Here is a 16,053-nt window from a genome sequence, read left to right on the forward strand (position 1 = left end):
CCTCCTCAGTACGTTCAGATCCACAACGTCTTTCACGTATCTATGTTGAGAAGATACGTTCATGACCCATCACACATCATTCATTACGATGATGTGGACATCAAAAAAGACTTGACGTTCGAGGAAAGACCTGTGGAAATCATTGATCGTCGAGACCAAGTGCTCAGATCAAACACGATTTCTTTTGTAAAAGTATGTTGGCAATACCATGGAATAAATGAATGTACATGGGAGCCTGAGTCGGATATGAGGAAAAAATACCTTGACTTGTATTTTGAACAATTAATACAATAAAAATTTTACGAACGAAATTATTTTAAGGAGGGTAGGATGTAAAACCTACGAATAAAAAAAAAATTATCGGACCCGGATCTGACTCGGATGCTTAGTTGGCTGCGTGCTTATAAAAGCACACAACGACAAAGGGGGAGGTTTCTCGAAACCTCCTTCCCCTCTGTTCTTCCGTCCTCTCTCTCTGCACTCTCTCTCCCCCTGACCCTCTCTCGTTTCTGCTCGCCGGAGATCCACCATCACCGCCTCTTTCCTGTCTCCTCCCTGCACCTCTCTCGGTTCTCTTGTTATCGGGATCGGCGCAGGAGACCCCCCGACGACCCACCACCATCGGCGACCTCCCGTCCGGAAGCCCAGGTGTGCACCCCTCTGCCGCCTCCTCTTCCCCTTTTCTTTTCTTCTTCCTTCCATCGACCGACAGGGGCAAAAGCCCCTGTCTGTCGGTCTTTTATGACAGAGAATGGACGTCCGGCAGGGGCTTTAGCCCCTGTCACTTTGCTGACAGGTCGACAGGGGTAAAACCCCTGCCGCCTGTGAGAAGGGTTTTGGCAAGGAGTTTTGGCCCCCCTGCCTGCCCTTTTTATTTCACCAGGGAGGGTCGAGACCCCTCCCTGTCTCTTCTTTGTTCACAGGGAGGGTCGAGCCCTCCTTGTCTCCTTTTTTTTGCGCAGGGGAGGGTTCAGCCCTCCTTGTCTCCATTTTGTTGCGCAGGGGAGGGTTCGACCCTCCTTGCCTCTGTTTGTTGCAGGGAAGGGCTCGAGCCCTCCCTGCCTTCGAGCTACGTAGGGGAGGGTTCGACCCTCCCTGTCTTCGTAGTACGCAGGAGGGGTCGAGCCCCCTCCTCGGTCCCTCTAATGTTAGGGGAGGGGTCGAGCCCCTCCCTGCTTGTTTGTTGCTCAGGGAAGGGGTCGACCCCCTCCCTGCTTCCGTGTTTCGCTGGGAAGGGGCCAAGACCCGCTTCCTCCCTCTTTTGGTCAGGGGAGGGGTCGAGCCCCCTCCCGGCACCCTCGTTGTTCAGGGGAGGGGTCGAGCCCCCTCCCTGCTCCATCTTTTCTTGCGTCAGGCAGGGTCTTCGGCCCCTGCCTGTTTGCGTGTTCGTCAGGGAGGGGCCAAGCCCCTGCCTCTTTGCATATTCTGTAGGTAGGGGCGAAGCCCCCTGCCTCCCCCTTTGTGGCTTGCGGGCAAGGGCCTCGCTCCTGCCTCTTTGCTCTTTCAGCAGGCAGGGCGAAGCCTCCCTCGTTGTCTTCTTCAGGCAGGGGTGTAGCCCCCTGCCTCCCCGTTGTTTGCTGACAGTAGGGGCTTGCGGCCTCTGACCCTGCTTCTTTCGCGTTGAGCAGGTTCGCAAAGGCACGATGCTCCTGCCTCTTCTTCTTTCACGTCAGGACAACGACAATGCCCCTGTCGTCTCTACCTTTCTGATTGAGATATCGTGTTGACGTCTTGCTTTTGCAGCTCGTACGACGGATCCCACTCGCGCCCCACGACCTGACCCATTAATCGCTTATACCCGCAGACGCCAGCAATCTCGCAACTCCCCAAGGTAGGGAAGGATTGCACAGAGGACTTGGATAATTGAATTGAGTTCAATTAACTAAAAAGTATAATTAAATAAATATATATGCATATATATATTTATACGAGTACACAGTTAATTCAAGGATGCGGTTTCGCGGTCCTTGTCCTTTACTTTTTGTCATGTCTTTACTTTGTCGTCGCACATTGCGCTCAAGCTCTTGCTTTTACAAATGTTTCGTTACTGCCTTGCCATTGTAGATGATGCTCAGGTTTTCGCTCATTGCATGTGCTATAAAGGCATCGAGCGGCATTTACCACTCTCCTTCTTACGACAAGAGTTGAGTCGGGAGCTTAACAATACATCCCCGTCTAAGGAGAGGGATCCCTAGCAGGGATTCTGACTTTTTGAGTGAGCAGTCCTGCAAGGTAGACTTGAGAATTTAAGGAGCTGCGCAAAAGCATAAAAAACTGCCCAAATCGAAGTATTTGGAAGGATGTGATTGGCTGGTTTTGTTCGTCTATTCGACATATCTTGGGTAACCCCGAATTGGGGTTTGAGCGAACTTCTTAGTGGGGGTTCTGTTGAGAAATCCGTATCCCGTTCATCGAGGCCAGTATCGAGTCATGCGGGGTATGTAGATACCACGATAGCGGATGAGATTCTAAAAAATTACATGCCAAATGTTGTCCTAAGTTGTTGGTTGTTTCAAAAGATAAATAATGTCAAAAGTAAAGTTTGAGAAACATTACATCTTTGTGAAACACTTTTGTTGAGGCTTCTATTGAGGAACTATATCCTTTTATCCTAGAGTACTTGTAGTCGTGTACTATATGCTAGTACTGCGATGATCGGATGAGACAGTCGTGCGACCTCGAACAGTGCCAAATGCACAATGTTGTAAACACATAAAAATGGGATCGCCTTCACAGGTAAAATGTTCATTTGGTCAAACGAGCAGAGCATATAGAATGAGTCGTTAGTTAATTTACCCCTGACGTACTCATTCGCTTCTTGTAGTCCGTCAAGGGAGATGACAGAGCGAAAAAGCCAAAAAGAATGATGAATGGTTGAAATAATTGGAATGTGAGCTTTCAGCTCTCAATAGGGCAAAGACTTGGGAATTCCAAGATCTCCCTAAGGGTAAGAAAGCAATAGGATGTAAATGGTTATTTAAGGTAAAAACTAAGAGCGATTGATCTCTTGAGAGATATAAGGCTCAATTAGTAGCAAAGGGATATAGTCAAGAATACGAGATTGACTATGAAGAAACTTTTGCTCTTGTGGCTTGAATGGTCACTGTCCGATGTCTCATCATCGTTGCCTCAATCAACAAATGAAACATCTATCAAATGAATGTTAAAAACCTCTTCCTAAATGGTGATCTAAATGAAGAGGTATATATGGATGCTCCACCAGAAATGGAGACTCCCAACGGGAAAGTGTTTCGCCTTTGCAAAGCACTTTATGGTTTAAAACAAGCTCCTAAGGCTTGGTATGATAGGTTTAACTCCGTAATGTTAGAAAATAGTTTTTTATCCTGTTTCACTGACACTGCCTTATTTGTTAGAAAAACCAATGCAGGGATTGCCATTCTGCTTTTATATGTGGATGACATGCTTATAACCGGAAGTGATTCTAAGGGGGTTAAAAGCTTAAAAATAATTTTGAAGGATAGATTTGAAATGTTTGATTTGGGATTTCTAACTTATTTTTTGGGTATTGAAGTAGCATACTCTCAAAGAGGGTATTTTTTATTTCAAACTAAGCTTGCCTCTGAGATTATTGACAGGTTAGGTATTACGGATGATAAGGTTTATGAAACTCTTGCTATAGTAGGAGCCAAAATAAAGATTGATGATGGTATTCCTCTCTCCGATCCCACCCCCTATAGACAGCTTGTGGGATCATTAATGTATCTGAGTATTACTAGACCAGATATCTCTCATGCAGTTCATACTGCAAGTCAGTTTCAACATGCACCGACATCAGTCCACATGAGTGCCATCTTGCAGGTCGTAAGATACATAAAGGGCACACTAAATAAGGGAGTATTCTTGTCATGTCCTTCTAAATTAAAGTTAATTGCTTATACTCTGTCACATGGGTGCGGGTGCGACACGGGTGTAGAGCAATTTCAAAAATTTTTGACACGGAGACTCAACTATATATGTATATATATTTAATATATATATATATATATATAACAATAATAAGTCAGCTATAGCCCAGTCTGCAGTTGCACAGTTTGTGATTGTGCAATGCAGTTGCACAGTCTGTGACTGTGCAGTTGTACAGTCTGTGACTGTGCAGTTGTACAGTCTGTGATTGTGCAATTGCACAGTTTGGCTATATATATATTTAAAAAAATATATAAAAAATTTGTTTTTTTTAGTTTTTTGCCCTAAAAAATGGACCAAAATAGGCTCGATCAAAGTTGACCGAGTCCAAAATGTGGATAGACTCAACCCTGGTGCGTTGACCGAGTTCGACACTTGGTTGACCGTGTCCGAAGCCGCACCCGTGTCAGGGCGTGTCGACGCGGGTGCATCGACCCCCTAATCGAGTCCGTGTGACATGGCTTATACTGACTCTAACTGAGGAGGTGACCCAAATAACCGTCACTCCATCACTGGTTTTTGCGTGTTTTTAGGAGACTCGCTGATCTCATGGAGATGCAAGAAGCAGCAAAAGTGTCTCTATCCTCAACCGAAGCTGAATATCGTGTCATGACAACTACTACTATGAAAATTGTATGGATTCATCAGTTGTTAGAAGACACGGGGATCACAATAGAAGGGCCCACCAAGCTATGCTGTGATAATAAGAGTGCAATATATATTGTCAAAAATCATATGTTTCATGAGCGGACTAAACACATTGAAATGGATTGTCGGAAGCTTTTTGAAAGGAGTCATATAACTTTCGTATGTCACTTCAGAATATCAGTTGGCAGATTTCTTCACCAAAGCACTGTGTTCTCTACGGTTCAACTTCTTTCTGGGCAAACTTTCGGTCATCATGCCCTAAGTTTGAGGGGGGTGTTAAATTGTAATATCTAATCAATGTAATTATATATATATATACTTTTTATATATAGGAAGATACATGCACATATATATTTCATATATATGTACATGTACCTACCTACATATATATATAATATATATTTATTTCTTGTAATAGTTGTAGGGGTAGTTTAGTCTTTTTGTAGATATTCAATTTTCGAATATGTTGTAATTATTTTTCTTTTCCTTTTTTCTTTTCCTCTTTTTTTTGTAAAAGGTAGTGTACACCTTGAAGGGGCACACCATCTAGTCGTTGGGCCCCTTCCAACGGTCACATTTGTGACCGTTGGAGGGGCTCCAATGACTTGAAGTGGAGCCCCTCCAAGGCTTCCACCTCCTCTATAAAAAGGGGTATTCCCCCTCTTGTATTTCTATGGCTTTGGATCAAAGCTCAAGTGATTAATAAACTTTTCCTATTCATTTATGCCTTTGAGCATTTGTGAGATTTAGTGGGTTGCGCTTTCGTGCACAAGTGTTCTAAGAGTTCTTATTGTGCATGAGTGCACGTGTTTTATCATCAAGAATATTAAGGTCTTGATCATAGTATCTTGTCGAAGATACATTCACATAACCCAGCAGAGGGGGTGACTGAGTTACTTGGGCAAGTCCCAGATCAACCAGCCTGGTTTTAAACTATGTTACTAACTTCAACAAGCTTCACTTACCCTTTGCAATTTTGTTAAATAAAAACAGGACTATGCACTGCCATCCTCTATGCCATTTTGTTTCATCATTCTTTAAATCATACAAGGCACTTTTTGTGGATCGTGATCTCATTCCTATTTTTATAAATATAGCTAAATAATCCAAAAATAGGAAGAGGCTATGGTAAACAAAATCACAAAACCTCATAATTTTTAGTAGGCCTTGCCCATAAGTAATAGACCTTACCCAAAAGCTATGTCACATGGACTCGGCTAGGGAGGTGTCGCACCGAGTCGACACGCCCCGACACGGGTGCGGACACGGACACGACCCGGACTCGGTCAACGCCGAGTCGGACTCGGTCAACATTGAGTCGGACTCGGTCAACGAGTCGAGGCTGAGTCCATCTTTGTTTTGGACTCGGTCAACATTGACTGAGTCCAAAATGTCCATTTTTAGGGCAAAAAACAAAAAAAATAATCTTTTTTTATATATTTTTAAATATATATATATATATATATATATATATATATATATACACATGAGTCTCAAACATAAGCCCCAAAAAAAAATAATTCGGGGGGCGCTGCCCCCAGCGGGACCCGCGCCGGGGGTAGCCCCCAGACCCCCCTTTCTGCAAGGGCAAAAGTACAATTTGCAAAGTTTGTAAAAACACTCATGCTGGTGCCAAAATTTAGAGGACAATATCCACATATATGCACACACTGAATATATTATTATTATTATTATTATTATATATATATATATATATTAAAAAATATCTATATATATAGCCGAGTCCCCGTGTCGCACCCGCACCCGCACCCATGTGACATAGCCCAAAAGTGAATATTGTATATAAGATCCTAGGTAATCAGGCGCCCCTATCGGATTGTTAGACTGGTTAGGTTAAACCCTAGTGGTTTCTCACCTTATCTAGTGAAAAGTGCTAGGCAGCACTTAGACACAATGTTACTGACCAATTGCCATTATCACCCTAAATGGTGTATGTGGCCTTCTAGCTTGTAAATTACACATGTAACCTACCAAAAGCCTTGCTTAGCTCATTTGGGCTTGGAGGCCATGTGGTTGTATGATTGAAGCTTGTGTTGGAGGTATTCCAGTTTATTGAAGAAGAAACAAATGTTGCATCTCAATCAAGTTTCTAGTTTGGGAGTAGGCCTTTGCTGCATGATATTTGTAGAAGATGTTGATTAAAAGTTCCTTAGAAAAATAAGATACGCATATGAAGCATCACATTATATTGTTATAATAGTGCTGCTATTGAAATAGCTTGTGGTATAGTTTGCCATGAGAAGACTAACGTACAGTCATAGGTTGTTATATATGTGAAAAGTTAAAAGATGAGTTCCTTGATATTGTATATGTAGGGACTTAAAATCAGTTGGCTTTCATTTTCATAAAGGCTGTGAGAAGGTTAAAGCTCAGGAAGATCATTGACAGGTTGGGGTGATTGACATCTTTAACCCAACAGTTGTCCCAACTTAAAGAAGACGGTTTACTAAGGGCCCAAATGGATGAACACTGTAATTGTTAGTTGCAATATCCTGTGCATGCTAGTACATCATTTGGGGAGATTTCCAATCAATTTGTATACTTCTGCATGATTCCTTGATGTTAATGCATGTTTCAATAATTTTTGTTGCCAATGGTTTCAAACAACTTGGTGGAAAATAAGATAGGAACATCTTTCTGACTTTTATAACCAAAAGGGTTGATCCTTTGTTTTTTTCTGCTGATTTTGGTGGAATTTAATGCACATTAAATTTTCTGAAAATTTCTAGCTATGCAAGTCAATGATGATTTTTTTTTTATGGAGGTTGTGGACAAGGAAGGAAAAGGAGATAGTTGTTGTCACTCACAGTGGCTTTCTGGTACACACCTTGAGAATGTTTGGGAATGACTGCTGTCCCATTGTTAAGGAAGAAATAAGTAGTCCGTAAGTTTTTCTGCAGTAACTTTATTTCTCTATTTTGCACAACTTTGCACTAATTTTTCTGGTGATCATGATGACGCTTTTAAACTGAGTTTCTATTATGGAGTGCTTTTAAACTAGGTTATTTTAATGCTTCGTTTGTTTCTTTAAGGTTTCTGTCAATCAGTTTTCTGCTTGTTTACTTCAAACAGTTTTAACTCTCTATGTATACCATCTTCAATTCATCATAAACAATTTTCCTGAAGAAATCTGCTGTTTCTGATTAACGGGCATCATCGATATTATTTATCATAGTGTTGTGATTTTTTTCAATCATACATTTCCTAATTCCTTTATTCCTTTTAAGCAACCTCTTTGCTTTTCCGATGCTTGTTCCATGGAGAAGTAGACTTTTTGTTAGTAGTCTAGTCTTTGTTAGTAATATAACATGTGTTACCTTTTAACCAGCAAAGTGTCACACCCCATTCAATTGAAATAATTTCTTCCTAGCCTTATTAATCTTACGATACTAAAGTGCCTGTAATGATCGGGAAGAGCTCCGAGGACAAGCCATAATGTCGGCCCGTCCTTCCATCCGGTCAGTTTGTCCCTTACTGTCTATTCCTTGACTTCCCATGAATGGAAAAATATGTACACCTATCAAAATTCTGAGGCTGCTTTCACAATATAAGATCAATCGATCATGTGAAAGGTTAATGATCTGTTCTGAAATCTTATGCAAAGCCATCTTTCTTTGTTTTTTCTTCTCTTTTATGCTTTTTTCTTTTAATTCTTTTTTTACTAGTTTACCCAACTGAAAATCATAAATTTTAATCTTGGTTTAGCATATTTAGAGCACATTTTAGGATACTTAAAGAAAAAGGTATTTGAGGGAAAGAACATCAAATGGTTTAGTTGACCTTTTCTTCCCAGTTTTATGGTGGGTTTCTTCCCAGTTTTATGGTGGGTTTCTTCCCCCTCTATGGATCTCAGCTTTGAGAAGAAAAGAGGAGCCATAGACTTTGGGTGGGTCTTACCTGAAATCCGTCGTAAAAAATCTTTTGTTAGGGTAATCAAGCAGGCACTAAGGATCTTATCCAATCTGTCTTGGCTTCAGTTTCTATCACAGAGCTGACATCTGCCATCATGAGCAACTATACAACTTATTGTTTGCCAGGTAAAATTTACAGACAGCATTGTTTGTGGAGCACCTTGAAAAGAGGAGTTGCAATGTTGTTATCATCCTACCCTGTTTGCATTCTTCTCTAATTTGGTCAAATCCTGGCCCTTGATTTTTGTTGAAGAGGAATGCTCCCCTGACATGCATGTAGCTCTTCCTGTTTTGGTGCTTGTGTGAGCCCTGGCATTTACAATGATATCTTGGCTCTGTTTGGAGGGTGGTATGTTGTGGATTCCTTAACACCCTCTACTGTTTGAGAGCAGTGTCCTTTGTTGTGTTCAACACCCTCAGTTGTTTTGGAGCAGTCAATTGTGTTGCCAACACCAACACCACATTTCAACACCATTCAAAAGATATTTTTGGTAACTCCAATGCCACATTCTGGCAACACTGTATTTTGGCATGACGACACAGAAACAGTGTTTCCATCCCAGTGCAAGGCTCCCAATTCCCAAACATAGCCCTGCTGTAATTAGCCACCAACTGCAAAAGTGTAACAGTTCCCTTTTCAAATTCTTTTATTTTCTATGCGAAAACAAAATTCGTTTCTTTTATCCCTTTATCTTTGTATACATGGCAGGATGACTTTAGCTCAGTCTTTGGATTATTTTTGCTGTCATCCTATCACTGTTGCTCAAAGAATATTTTCATGTTTAGCCATCTTGATAATGTTGCAGCTAGTTTGTCACTTTTTCCCATTTATTCCTTGCAGGTTTGCAAATTGTGAACTTCGATCATTGATTGTTGTCGACAAATGGTAAGAATACATCGTTGCTTGTAACTGAGACTTGCTTGTGTGAACATGTCAAAGTTATATTTTTTGCTGCCTACAAGTTTCCCTCCCTCTTCTGTAACAAAAAGGAATCTCTGATGTTCAGTGCTGCCTCATCACATAACCAAAGCACAGATTTTCCAGGAAAGGTGCCTCGTGGTCCAGATGTTCCAAGTGATTTTGCTCATATGAACAAGACCGACAAGGATGGGATCAACTCCATGTAGGATCCTTGTGATGGAGGATTGTTGCCTTTCTAGTCTTCTAAGAAAATCACATGGTTTTTCGGTATCATTTTGTATCATTCATTATAGAGTTGGCCAGTTTGTAGTGCCATGGCTCATCGACTTTGACTATGCTGCCAAATTTGTGACCCTGAATTTCCTTTTTTCAGTTTCTGGCTCTGTCTGGAATTATAGTGCATTTAGTATGATTATCACTTGTTACCACGGCATTTTGATGCAGGGACTTGGGTTTGGTCAAATTATCTCCAGATCAAACTGATTGAAGATATGCAAATGTAGCCGTGTTAATAGGGAAGATGTTTGTGCTGATGTTTTCTGTTTGTGTTTTAACAATTCCATTCCGTAGGGTAAATTCTTACTGGTGAACGGTTAAAATTGGTCAGGGCTGTATCTTTATTCAATGATATCTTGATTATGAAGATAGATGTTACCTGGGTGGAAAAGGAACAGGCAAATGGTTTCCTACTTTCTCAACAAGGTTCGATTCAGCTGCAAGATGACCACTACATTCAATTTGCTTACCTAAACCAATTGTAGCCCATGTTTAGACCCAAGAATGAGATCACAGGCCTACTTCTCGGAGAATTGTCTTGGGCTCCACAAATTTTCATCTCACAGTTTTAAATCAGACATGTTAAAACCTTTTTGCGCCAGTATATGGAATGTGCAATGAGTTGATTTGGGGGTAAAGCTTGGGTTGGGATGGGTTGAGGCTAACCTGATAATACATTGGGTTATGAAGTTTTAAATGTCTAGACAGGTCGTCAACAACCCATTGGGGCTTGGGTTATGCCATGTTATTTTACCACAATAAGTTGATGAACCTTGCATTTTCTTAACAGAAAAGAATAAGAACTTTCTTTTTTTTTTAATAAATATATAACATTTTAATATCCAAAAAAATGTAAAATCATATTTGCTTCGTATATGTTTTAACAGATTTTTGGAAGGGCGTAAAACAAACAAGGGATGAAGTTAACACACAGTGAGGTAGAAATTTCAACTCGATAATGAAGTTTAATTTGAGATGATGCTTTGAATTAATAAATTAGAGAAAACAGAGAAAGTAAATTAGTTTCTAAATTTTATGAGAGAAAAATATAAACAATCAAAAGAAACCTTTCCGATTGATTTCATAATTGCTATTGGGAACGTAGCACACATCTTCATCCTGCAACATGAGATAGAGCTTGCACCATCTTTAAGGAAAAAAATTGAAGTTAAAAAGTATTCAACATAAGTTGGATTCTTCTCCTTTCAGTTAAGATCTATATATCGCAATAGGTAATTAATTAAAGCTTATCTTTCATGATAATCACTTAATTGCTACTCTTAGTCGCACTGATTACTTTCTCATTGTTTCTTAATAGGATCAATAATAAGAAAACCCTCCGAAATTAAGTTTGGATCTGATCCTTATGGCACCAATGCAGGCGCCATCAAAGTGATAAAACAATGGACTTGGTACTACTAACTAAAGGATAAGACAATGGACTTACGCTAGTCCAGCCATATTAACTTTATAATTTGACTGAGTTAATCTACGTGCAGGAAAACCAATTTTAACCCAATTAAAATAAAAGTAGAAGGGAGTAATGTTATTTTTAGATCCATCTAGGGATGGATGTAACAGGTTGGACTCGAGTCAGATATAGGCATTACTGAGTCTGACTTAATTGGGTTTGACCTAATGGGATTCAGATTCGGATTTGGATGAAAAAAGATAAAACCAAACCCAGATCCAACTAGCTTAAAACTTTTTGGGTTATTAGTTGGATTCGGATTCAAGTTTGAATGTAAAACTTAATACCAAACTCGGATCCAATTATTAATCTAATCCAGATTTAGCTTACAGAACCCGACATCCCTAGATCCACTTCTTACCCCAATTTCAACCTAAAAATAAAGAGTCAAGAGCCTTGCATGCTTTCTGCTTGTGCATGATTACTTATGGCCTCATGAGAGCCCTATCATGTGTCAGAGGGTAGGATTTCTTTTTCGTAAGAATCTCTTTGTGGACCTTCAATTCGGATGGAACCAATCACAATCAGCATGGTCATGACTCATGAATTATGATTGATGAAGATGACGACGGCGGCATCACCACCACACCTTATGATCCAGTGCTGGGATTGGAACGTGAGACCAAATCTCATTGTTCCTGCAATTACTCGGCGATATGGTCGTCTCAAGACAAGGCTTCTCTCTGCCTCGCACCATCGTCTTCGTCTTCATCACCAACACCGTCATCGTCTTCCTCCCCTTCGCCTTCGCCTTCTCCTTCACCCATCAACACCCACTTCCCGACTTCCCCTGCCAGCCCCCGCATCACCACTCCTACCCCTTCTGCAATTCCTCGCTCCCCGTCCGGACTCGATCCCGGTCTCTTGTCTCCCTCCTCACCCTCCCTGAGAAGATCCAGCAGCTCTCCAACAACGCCTCTTCCATCCCAAGGCTCGGCATCCCTGCCTTCCAATGGTGGTCGGAATCCCTCCACGGGATCGCCACCGATGGCCCCGGCGTCGATTTCGGCGGCGCCATCGCTTCCGCCACCGTCTTCCCTCAGGTGATCCTCACCACGGCCTCCTTCAACAGAACCCTCTGGAATTTGATCGCTAAGGCAATTGGGAGGGAAGCGAGAGCGATGTACAACGTGGGTCAGGCGGGACTCACCTACTGGGCGCCCAATGTCAATATTTTCAGGGACCCCAGGTGGGGGAGAGGCCAGGAGACGCCCGGTGAAGACCCATTTGTGGTTGGTGCTTATGCCGTCGAGTACGTCAGGGGCTTCCAGGGAGAGTATGATGGTGGTGGTCGTGAAGATGGAGGTGGTGGGTTCCCGGGGAAGAGGTTTCTGGAGGGGTCGGATGGTTCTGGTGGTGGTGGATTGATGCTTTCTGCCTGTTGCAAGCATTTCATAGCTTATGACCTTGAGAAGTGGGGAAATTTCACGCGTTACACCTTCAATGCGCAGGTTATTCTTTGCCCTTTGGTTTTACTTCTTCGCTTACTTGGCGAGATAGGATCAGATTGTTGTGGTTCTCTACTTGGGTTTTTCCAAATTTGACTCATAGCAGTAGTAGGATGTAGTTTTGAATTGGTAATTTTGAGAAAGCTCCTTCTCTGTGTTTCTTTTTGTGATTAGTGCTCTCTTCACCGTGCTATAGTTTTGCTTGATAGGTGTCGGAGCAAGACTTGGAGGATACGTATGAGCCTCCATTCAAGAGCTGCATCCAGGAAGGCCATGCCAGCTGCCTGATGTGCTCTTACAATGAGATCAATGGGGTGCCCTCTTGTGAACTGCGAGATCTGTTTCAGGCCGCTCGAACACAATGGGGATTCAATGGGTAAGGAGGTCTTGGTTGTGGCTCCTTTCCTCCTATTTAGTCATCCAGTCGCTCACAATCCAAATTTCTCTTCATCACCTTGAAACTTCATCAGTTTCTTGGCAAGGCTCCTTGCAGAATGGGAAGGCTATTTCAATGGTTGTGACATTGGAATAACATCATGTTGAACATAAACAAAGAAGGCACTCCCTATTTTCATTCTTGTCATTTCAATATCTGTTGCATCCAATTGTGTCACCTGAAACTAGTTAAACATCTGTGGATGTATGCTTACTTCTGGCTGTCTGGCTGGCTCTCACATTCTGTTGACCACACGTTATCGTCCTTGAAAATTAAAGCCATGATGAAGCCTACTCCTTTCTAATGTCCAAACCCCGGAATAGAGAAAAGTGGTATCTCTGATGCTAGAGAGTGAAGGGCGCCAGCTGCTGTACTGCTGGTTCTCTGTTTTTGGTTATCCCGATTTTACTGAACCTTGGCTGTCTCGTGCCACATGTTCACTTATACTCTCCCATAATTCAACTCCCCGATTTGCCGATGGTACCATCAGAGGCTTTGCTTGGACATTTGGATTTCACTTAGATGCACTTGATGAAAGAATAGTCCTTTTTACTTTCCATATTGACCATTGAACGAATATGCTCTTATAATTATCTCAAGTGGTTGTTCACTTGGACATAACTGGTGAAAGAAAATGCAGATACATTACATCTGACTGTGATGCTGTAGCAACAATCTATGAATACCAAAAGTATGAATCGACTCCTGAGGATGCCGCTGCCAGAGCTCTCAAATCAGGTGCGAATGACCTATGAAGTGCCAAAAACATTGTTTCTTCCTCTATTGCTGCAGTCATTTCTTATGCTTGTAAACAGGAATGGATATTAATTGCGGAACATACTTGCTCCGCCACACACAATCTGCTGTTGAGAAAGAAAAGCTTAAGGAATCCGACATCGACCGTGCACTCTTCAATCTGTTTTCTGTTCAGCTGCGTCTTGGAGTTTTTGACGGTGACCCAAGAAAGCAGAGGTATGGTGATATTCAACCAAACGAAGTGTGCAGCAAAGCACACAGGCAGCTTGCTCTGGAGGCTGCTAGACAGGGTATTGTGCTGTTGAAGAATGAAAGGGATTTCTTGCCACTAACTACATCAGAAGTAGAATCAGTAGCTATCATAGGTCCAGCAGCAAATGGCACAGATATACTGGGGGGAGATTATACAGGTTTGATCTTGTAGAAGGCATCATAACCTTGAACAAATTTGGTTCTCATAACATTAACAAAAGCACGTTTCATGCAGGTTTTCCTTGTGATGCACAAAGCACGTTTCATGCTCTTCAGAGTTACATCAAGTATGTCACTTACGCTGGTGGATGCAGAGATGTCGCTTGCAACTCATCTGATGGATTTGGGGAAGCGATTGGTGTTGCCAAAAATGTTGACAATGTCATCATAGTTGCCGGACTGGATTTGTCACAGGAGACGGAAGACCTCGATCGCACAAGCCTCTTATTGCCTGGAAAGCAGAAAGATCTCATACTTGCAGTGGCCAAAGTTAGTAAAAGACCTCTAATTCTAGTCCTTGTGGGTGGTGGGCCTGTTGATGCCTCGTTTGCCAGAGACAATGAAAAGATCGCAAGCATTTTATGGATTGGATATCCCGGTGAAGCTGGCGGGCAAGCAGTTATGGAAGTGATCTTTGGGGAGTTCAACCCAGGTTGGTAAAACTCTTTTATTCTTTCTGCAACTACTGTGAAGCTAGGAAAATGATTTGTTTCTTGTTTGTTACAAATTAAACAGGCGGCCGTCTTCCAGTAACATGGTACCCTGAATCATTCACCACTGTGCCTATGAACAACATGAACATGCGCCCGGACCCTTCTCGGGGTTACCCTGGTCGAACATATCGATTTTACACTGGAGAAGCAGCGGTATATGAGTTTGGGCATGGCTTAAGTTACACCAATTACCATTACAAAATTATATCAGCACCAGATAAAGTTACCCTGGTGACAGGATTGTATGAGAAAGAAGGATATGATAATGTCCATGTCAATGAGTTATCATCATGTGAAGCATTGGCATTTTCCTTACACGTCTCTGTCTCCAACGATGGCAATAGAGATGGAAGCCATGTGGTTATGATGTTTTCCCTTGGTCCTGGAAGGTTTAATGGTGCACCACTAAAGCAGCTGATCGGTTTTGAGCGTGTACATGTAAAATCTCAGGAAACCACTAATGCTAGCTTCGTAGTGAGGCCATGCGAGCACCTCAGCATTGTGGATGAGAATAGACACAGGATTTTAGCTGTTGGAGCACATGTTCTGATGGTGGGAGGAGAAAAACATACTGTTTATTTAGTCAGCTAAAGTATTGCTGCTGTTTAGCAGCAAGTGCCCAACAAGGATCTAGTGCATGCGCAGGCATGCTCAACACCTATGCGATCACCTGCGACGATTGTATCATATATCGGTGGCCTTCTAATTATTGATTAATATGGTTGCCCTTGTATCAAAGGAACAAGTTTTCTTTTGTCAATTCAAAGATGTTTACCTTGATAATCCTGCATACTGTAACAAATCAAGAGATAGGCCATGGTCGGTCTTACATCTTGACGGTGAGTGTAATACTCTTTGCGTTGTCTCTTTTTTTTACCCAGATGGACAACTTGAAAGTAAACCCTGGTGGGGCTTCCTATACTGTGATAAATCCAACTTTTTGAATTTATTACTTCAATAAAATGTTCAAGGTCTTAGCAGGCTATCATATAAAAGAAAAGGGGAATCTTGCAAACTTAGACTAGTTTACGGCTTGAGTTAGGCTTGACATTAAAAAATGCTTGAATATGTAACTCATACCACCCTTTCATTAAAGCTATTAGTTTAGGCCATCTTCAAAAAAATCAGATCCTCACAGAAGAATTATAATTGTCATAACTAGTCTGCTTCAATGAAGGGGTCTGCTTAACCCCAGCTTGTCTATTCCCCTCCCCCCCTCCCCGCCCCCCAAAAAAATCAGGGCACAATTTCAATTGATCTCTCCCTTCTGTTAAT

The 16,053-nt window shown here is 41.8% G+C and overlaps 2 protein-coding genes across 5 annotated transcripts in view; both read left to right on the plus strand.

Moving 5' to 3' along the window:
* The window catches only part of LOC149835424 (phosphoglycerate mutase-like protein 1), a 62,187-nt gene extending 52,094 nt beyond the window's left edge, over positions 1-10,093 (plus strand). For 2 of the 4 annotated variants that reach the window (XM_090008503.1, XM_090008505.1), the window contains exons 7-9: positions 7,358-7,477; positions 9,346-9,390; positions 9,512-9,859. In XM_090008503.1, coding sequence (XP_089864629.1) covers positions 7,358-7,477; positions 9,346-9,390; positions 9,512-9,632 — 286 coding nt within the window. In that variant the 3' untranslated portion in view covers positions 9,633-9,859. The other 2 variants (XM_090008504.1, XM_090008506.1) reach the window with 2 other exon arrangements.
* A 1,647-nt stretch (positions 10,094-11,740) lies between these two features.
* LOC149835426 (putative beta-D-xylosidase 6) lies at positions 11,741-15,555 on the plus strand. Its single transcript, XM_090008507.1, has 6 exons — positions 11,741-12,624; positions 12,831-12,997; positions 13,698-13,795; positions 13,873-14,223; positions 14,301-14,717; positions 14,801-15,555. The coding sequence occupies exons 1-6, from the start codon at positions 11,830-11,832 to the stop codon at positions 15,367-15,369; spliced, it is 2,397 nt and encodes a 798-aa protein (XP_089864633.1). The 5' UTR covers positions 11,741-11,829; the 3' UTR covers positions 15,370-15,555.
* Positions 15,556-16,053: the final 498 nt, after the last annotated feature.

This window comes from Nuphar pumila, chromosome 6 (assembly GCF_984573655.1).
Source record: "Nuphar pumila chromosome 6, dmNupPumi1.hap1.1, whole genome shotgun sequence".
Classification (NCBI taxonomy): Eukaryota; Viridiplantae; Streptophyta; class Magnoliopsida; order Nymphaeales; family Nymphaeaceae; genus Nuphar; species Nuphar pumila.

Coding starts and splice junctions, on each gene's coding strand:
- LOC149835426 (XM_090008507.1), top strand. CDS start 11,830: ATGGTCGTCTCAAGACAAGGCTTCTCTCTGCCTCGCACCATCGTCTTC. Junction 12,998..13,697: donor ACACAATGGGGATTCAATGG/GTAAGGAGGTCT, acceptor AAGAAAATGCAG/ATACATTACATCTGACTGTG. Junction 13,796..13,872: donor TGCCAGAGCTCTCAAATCAG/GTGCGAATGACC, acceptor GCTTGTAAACAG/GAATGGATATTAATTGCGGA.